General features: G+C 34.6%; 1 protein-coding gene across 1 annotated transcript; it reads left to right on the forward strand.

Annotated features, from left to right (window-relative positions):
* Window positions 1–622: 622 nt before the first annotated feature.
* Window positions 623–7,041, forward strand: LOC130797023 (uncharacterized). The gene is made up of 12 exons (XM_057659492.1): window positions 623–758; window positions 840–892; window positions 968–1,001; window positions 1,937–2,035; window positions 2,135–2,283; window positions 2,846–2,884; window positions 3,016–3,108; window positions 3,189–3,287; window positions 3,427–3,528; window positions 4,332–4,415; window positions 4,951–5,016; window positions 6,642–7,041. Exons 1-12 carry the CDS (start codon window positions 689–691, stop codon window positions 6,726–6,728), a joined length of 975 nt encoding a protein of 324 aa, XP_057515475.1. The 5' UTR covers window positions 623–688; the 3' UTR covers window positions 6,729–7,041.
* Window positions 7,042–7,343: the final 302 nt, after the last annotated feature.

Here is a 7,343-nt window from a genome sequence, read left to right on the forward strand (position 1 = left end):
GAGGGTCCTTCTTCTTCTTCAGAAGCTTTAACCCCTCCATATATTTTTTTCCACTTTTCCATAAAATATCAATTTATCTATTTTTCTTGATATGTTCAGTACTATCTATGGAATAGATTTGGTGGAACAGAGGGAGCAATGAGTTGAGAAAATTTATCTTTTACTTAAAATATACTTTTTTATATGTATTTATGTAGTATAATCTTTGACTTGTATTAGTAGCATATTATTGTGTGTACTAAAGAAAATAGTAATGCAATTAAAAATGTCTTTCACAAACATCACTGTATCACTAAAATTAGTGCTCTTAAGAGTAATTTCAGAAAAATTCTTCCATTTTGTAGCAAGATTTTCGAAGGAAGTACACTTTTCTTCTTATTGAAAAATGATTCAATTAAAAATAATAAGAAAAAAATAGATAGTACTCGATTGCATCAATGGGTTAAAGCTAAGAAGAAAAAGGTCCCTCATTAAAGAAGGAAAGATTTTTAAAGTCACGTGAGTCACACGTGATGGTCAACGGCCAAAAATAACGGTTAATAGTCATTTACAAGATTTGTATTATATAAGGTGTTTTTTTTTGTACATAAAGGTAATTTAAAAAAAAATTATAATTTTGCCTACACAATAATATACTCCACTTACAAGTTTACACTGCCAAAGTGAAATAGTTCGTTGAAGCTAAAAAATGTTGTCACTGTCTCTCCTATTCCTCGTGCTCTTTATCCTTTCAATCTTCAAATTTTCCATTGCTGATGGTAAGTTATCTCTTCTGTTTGATCATAAACTCTCATTGTTTAAATTCTCATGAATTCTAACTTTTCTTTCATGAATTGCAGCGGATTTCACTTTGCTTTCGAAGAAACTCAAACGCGGCGAAATCGAAGATAAGGTACATATTTGTTATTTTGTATAACTCTATGATTTTTTAATTGAGCTTGATTAAGGTGATCGTATTTCAATTTAGGTTGTTTGGATTACCGGAGCTAGTCGCGGAATTGGTATGTTGACAATGCTATTTAATTGTTGTTTTTTTATTGTAATTAACTATTAAATGCAATTGAAATAGGTGTTTAAGACTAAACTATGATAGAATCAGCGTTTTGTGCTGGCGGATTGTCCATTGAACAATCGTATTACTTTGATTTGAGCTTGTTATATTGAAGTTTGACCATTGATTTTGGATATCCATGTCGCTGTAGTAAAAAAAACTCCATCAAGGGGAGGATGTTTGGTTGATGTAAAGATACATGTGAGATAAAGGAATAGGAGAGAAAGAAATGAAAGTGAAAGTATGGGATCAATGAGTGGAAATATATAGGTCAGATGAAGAAAATTATAACACAAAAGGAAAGGTTCCAAAGTGTAAAGCAGTAAAGGTGGACAAACAAAAAGAACAAAGAGAGTGATTATAAATTGGATTGTAACTGATTGATCATAAACCCTGAGAATAAGGCCATATTATTATAGGTAAATTTAAAAGTCTTTAATGATTATTCATTTACATATTTAGTTTTTTTTTTTGAAGGGAACTTACTGGTGTGGAATTAGCTGTATTGTGTATGCTTATGCAAACAGTTTGCTAGATCTTAATTCATGATTTAGGGTGCATTCTCTTCAGGTTATTGTTTACTTTCCAAATTTATCAGTCCTTGTTAGTATTAGTTGGAGCTTATGATTTGAACCTGTCACCTCTTGTCAATCTCGGTTAAAGCTTATGATTTGATCTTGTCACCTATTGTTGGTCTTGATCAAATTTGTTTGGATGGTTGGCCCTGGTCAATCCCATATACGTATTTTGAATGGCAAAGAGATTGTACCCTTAATGTTAGGGTATCACGAATTTCAAAGTTGCATCCTTATTTTCTGGAAAAAATAAGTCTGTTACAGAAGAGTGAAAAAGGCTCTGACATTCATATCCACTTTGAATATGAAGGAGAGGTTCTTGCCAAGCAGCTTGCAAGCTTAGGGGCCAAGCTTATATTGTCTGCTCGAAATGAAGCTGAATTGGAGCGGGTCAAAACTGAACTTAGTGGTATACTTCCAACACTGGTTATTGGTGCACATGCTTTCAATGCGTTTAAACTTCAAACATATTCTCTATGTTCAATCAGTTCTTTTTGTTTTGTTCTAGGTAAGCATGCTCCCAATGAAGTCAAGATTTTACCTCTTGACTTGGCTTCTGGAGAAGATTCTCTAAGGGAGGCTGTAGAAAAGGCTGAAGCCTTCTTTCCTGGTCAAGGTGTTGATTATATGATTCACAATGCTGCCTTTGAACGTCCTGTATGTAAATTTGTTAACTTTGATAGTCTATGTCCTACTTTGTAGATAATTTTTATGACATTGAGGTTCCTGAAGTGAACAAGTATGTATATTATGTTAATTTTACTCGTGAAGATAAGTGTGAATGACAAAGTAGTGATAACGCCCTATGTAAATTGGGCCAAAGATGACATTAGTTATTCAGAACGACATTAAGAATTGAAAATTTGAAGCGTATATGATAGTAGATAGGAATGCTTGGTGGAATAGAATGTATGTGAATGATAAATAGAATTGAGTTTTTTGTGCTTGTAGATATAGTCTATTAGTGTTAGATAGAATCAAATGGAAAATAATCATTGTTACTGAGGATCTCTCACATTGATTTGTTCTAAATTCTAAAATCTAAATTATTTAGCCGGCTTAATATTTGGGATTAAGCTTTGCAAGTTGCAACTGTTTGCTTATTTATTTGTAAGAGGATATTATTGACAAGAATTGACAATTATAATACTGTTATGTTGAACTAAAGATATGTTGGTTCATATCTGTCATATAACTGTTTAATGGACGTTACTTGCAGAAAGCTTCAGTTCTGGATGTTTCTGAAGAAAGTCTCAAGGTATTTGGTAGTCAGTATATTTTTTTTGCAATCATAACTTGGATGTGTCATCTTCATAAGTCTAGTCACTAGTGTCGCTGGCAAACTAAATTAAAAAGTAGCTATAGCTTAATTTTCATTCTTGCTAACAGGATACAATCAATGTAAATGTTTACGGGACAGTATCTCTGACCAAGCTACTTGCCCGTCACATGCTGAAGAGGGGACGAGGTCATTTTGTGGTGGTACGTGACATTTACGGGGTATTATGTCATTTCAACTTTCACTTTTGTGGAGTGAGTTTGTCTGATTAACTTACTTGTAGATGAGTAGTGCTGCTGGGAAGACACCTGCACCAGGACAAGCTGTATATTCTGCTTCTAAATTTGCCTTGAATGGGTACTTCCATAGCTTGCGCTCAGAGGTATTTCTTCCTACACCTACCAAAACTCTGCAGCTTACATATTTTCAGCCCTTCCCTTTCCTTAATGCGCTGATAATTGGCAAGTGCATTTTAAACCTTGAGTTTTGAAGTTCTTGCACTTGTCTGGTTATGCATACAGCTATTTCAGAAAGGAATCAAGGTCACGGTTGTATGTCCTGGTCCAATAGAAACATCTAAAACTGCTGAAGTAGGGAGTTCACTGCAAACAAGTTCCTCTGAGGTGAGTGGTACATAATACTAAATATTCTATTGTTTGTGTTGCTCTTGCACTCCCTCTGCCCCAAATGCATTTGCATGATTCTTTTGGTATTGAGATTGGAAATCGATTTAAATTCAAATTGACTATGTGATATTGATTGGGGAGGAAAGAAATAAGAAAAAGTGTTGGGATATACTTCTAGCAAGAATAAGTATGTAAAGAGACAAAACTTCAAAAAGAAAGCGTGTAACATTTCAGGATATCCAGTGAAGGAACCATGATATTTCTGTGGGATGGAGGGAGTAGTATATTTTAAAACTTCCTAGTTTTGATGCTTAGTTGCCAAATATATTAGCAAGTCTATGTGATTGCTTTTATACTAAATTCGAATTTACTTGATAAATACCATAATTTAAATCACTATTAGTGGAATGTAGCTAGTGATCATGCTGATATTTTTGATGGTTGAATTGTGTCAGCTATTGCTTTTCTAAAGCTCATTTTAATGATTTTCATTATCTTGGCTGCAACAAAGCCCTTATATGCCTAATGCTTCTGCTCTTGCTGCAACAAACATTCAGACACTTCTTTGGTCTTTGATGTGATGTATGAATTTTCAATTTATTTATTTTTTCACTCTTGATTAATATACTATGGCCAAACTATTTTTCTTTTCCCAAATTTTGACTTAATTATTTGTAGATGCACAGTTGTTTGATTGTAATTTGGCTGTATAATTAACATACACCTTGATCCAAATTAAGACTTCTCCAATGATATTTTGAGATCTTGAGTTTCTTGTTTCTTGTTTTAATTTGCTACAGAAGCGTGTCTCTGCTGAAAGGTGTGCACAGCTCACAATAATTGCTGCCAGTCACGGTCTGAAGGAAGTTTGGATATCTTATCAAGTGAGTTCAAATTAATAAATAAAAAAACACATTATGTTTTCTAACAAATTCTGTTTTCTCTGGGTTTGGCCGTTTGGGTGGTTGATTCTTTCCAGTCTGGGTTATAATTTACCTTCAGATTCAAGTCACAACCCACAACTCACAAGTTTATAGCTCAGACTTAGGTTAAAAAGGTTTTAGTTTATAACTTGGAGATGGATCAAATTGGAGTTTTGAAGAGCATGATTTAGCAAGAGAAAGCCACTTCACAAAAAAAAATCTAATATGTGTCCCTTTACATCGAGACTTCCTTGACTTGGCAACATGTGCCTGGTACTATGGAAGCCATTGTGAAAACACACTTGCAGTAAAATAACGCTCTACCTCTTTGTAAAATCAATGGGCGCAATCTATTGCAAAGATATAACGACATAAATAGTTTACTTCTGTGCTGAAGATCTCATACTTTGATTAGTTTAGCTGTCATGTTTATGTAGTTAAATACGCTGCTTTGGTACATTTGGCTTGCATGCTAAATTTTTCTTTACTTTGTCAGCCTGTTCTCGCAGTGATGTATTTGGTCCAGTACATGCCAACAATTGGCTTTTGGCTCATGGATAAGGTATTGAATTTTGCATTTTTCATTTGGCTCGTAGTTTTTTTTTAAGCTCATTACTCATTGTCGTTTCAGCATGTTGGTCGCTTATAATCCACAACTCATTTTAGATGAGAATATAGATGAGTTGCTGGATGAGATTTTTATTTGATCACACTGTTATGTCATTTTCTATTGTCCCTTATTTTGGCGTGGCCAAAGTTTTATAATTCTTTGGTTTCGGATTATGTGGACTATAGTAAAATGTTTTATTAAAGCATGTGCACTTCTCATTCATATGAAGTTTCTGATGATATCTGCTATCAAGTGTCAACCGGAACAGCCTCTTTGTTATCCCTATCTAGGGTAAGGTTGCTAATATCCGACCCCAAAACGCAACCCTCGGTGGTAGTCATTTAATGGCATTGGCCACAGTGGGGTAATGGAATATTGTTGCTTATTGTTATTTTATTTTTATTGTGGCAACTGTTGCTAGCTAGTTTAATAATATTACTACAGCTATGATGCTTATCGTTATAGGTTCTGCGAGACTGTAATTGTGACTTTCATGTACTAGTCCTTTATGTTACAATGGATTTATATGATCCCTTGTTTCTTTATACCATCAATATGTTTCTATACCCAATTGGGGATAGAGCAAGTGATTTGAACATCACATGCATTGTGTTGCAAGAGATCTCGGGTTTGAGACCTTAGGCATTGCTATTGCAAACATGTCGTTGTAGCTCTTGGTTGTATCCCAGACTCACCAAATTTGCATGGGCATGGTTTGTGCCATGTATACCCGGGTTCACCACCCGCGTAACTGGGTCATTAATTTCTTCACAGATTTAAGCACAGCCTGTGAGCCTTGCATAGCTGTACGTTAAAAACTTAATAATAACGTTGGTCATTAATCATTTCAACTAATGTGCAGTTTATCTTATTTTATCTTTCCGTTGTCTCTCCTATTCTAACCATTTGCTAGATTTTGTTTCTAAGTTCTATTAGCAACATTTGCAATTAGTTCATATTCAACTTCTGTCTTAAGATTATGTATGCATAATTGGTCTGCTTTGGTAAGACATTGAGAAATGGTTATGTTTGGTATCTTTAACTAGTTTCTTTTTTCTACTCACTATTTTAGTTTTTGACCTTGAAAATGGTTATTTTTCTTGAATGATTAAGAGACTTGGACATTGAGAAAGATTATGTCCCTCTTTTTGATGGGGCCAAAATTTTATGGTTCTTTGGTATCTGTATTAACATGACTTATTAAATCATGTGTAATTTTTTATGTGAAGTTACAGATGCTTGTTGCTATCAAATGTCAATCGGAAACAACCTCTTTGTTATCAATAACAAGGGTAAGGTTGCGTGCATCTAATCTCCAAATCTCACTTATGTGGGAGCTATTTTATGGCCTTGGGTGATGGAATGTTGTTGTAGACATTGAGAAAGTTGGTGTGTGGCTTTTTAGCAGTGGTTTTGTTATTCGAACAAATCCAGTGCTGGAAGAGTTCATCTGGCTCTTTAATGTCTCCTTTTTCTGACCTTGAATCTTCCTTGCTCTCTTCTTCCACTCCCGGCCCTTTCATTCCCTTTAATGTTGCTATCAACTGCTTACAATTTTGGCACTTTGTCACTGCTAGATTGGTGGAAAACGAGTTGAAGTGGCTGCACAGAAGGGAAATACGTATTCATTAGGATTGTTGTTTGGCAAGTCAAAGACGACCTGAATTTTCTCATTTGTTACTGCACCTTTCATTGCTGCAGCTATGAAGAGGGAAGTCATCAAAATAATTCACTGGATTTGGCCTTGCCTAACATGATTGTGTGTAGAGTTTCGTTGAACCTTTGATTCTGCTTGTATTTTTTGAATCTTTTCACAACTGTGAACATGTACTTATTATCGCAATTGTGTGAAAGTAGACATGAATTTCTGCTACTGCATACATAGTCGTAAGTCGTAACTCTACTCTTACAGTTATCGAAACTCAACACTGCTCATACATAAGTGGGTGAAACCCTTTTTAGTCGACTTTGGCCTTATGATTTACTAATTATTGTTTTGTTTGAGACTTTAGACTCATTATGAAACCGATTGTGTGTTCGTTTGCATATTGGATTTAATAGTGTTAATTGATGTTTAAGCCAGTCTGCTGCTTTAGGAAGTGGAACTGTGCATCTTTTGGGTTCAAACTGGAATTAGAACAGTTAAGATTAGATCAAATTGGACCAATCAAACCATTCATACTTCACGTCATCAATATTGGATGAAGCTATCGCTGGTCCAATTTAATCAGAAGAAACTTGGGTCAGGGTAAACTACCACTAGTCTACTACTATTATAG

Source organism: Amaranthus tricolor, chromosome 12, assembly GCF_026212465.1.
Source record: "Amaranthus tricolor cultivar Red isolate AtriRed21 chromosome 12, ASM2621246v1, whole genome shotgun sequence".
NCBI lineage: Eukaryota > Viridiplantae > Streptophyta > Magnoliopsida > Caryophyllales > Amaranthaceae > Amaranthus > Amaranthus tricolor.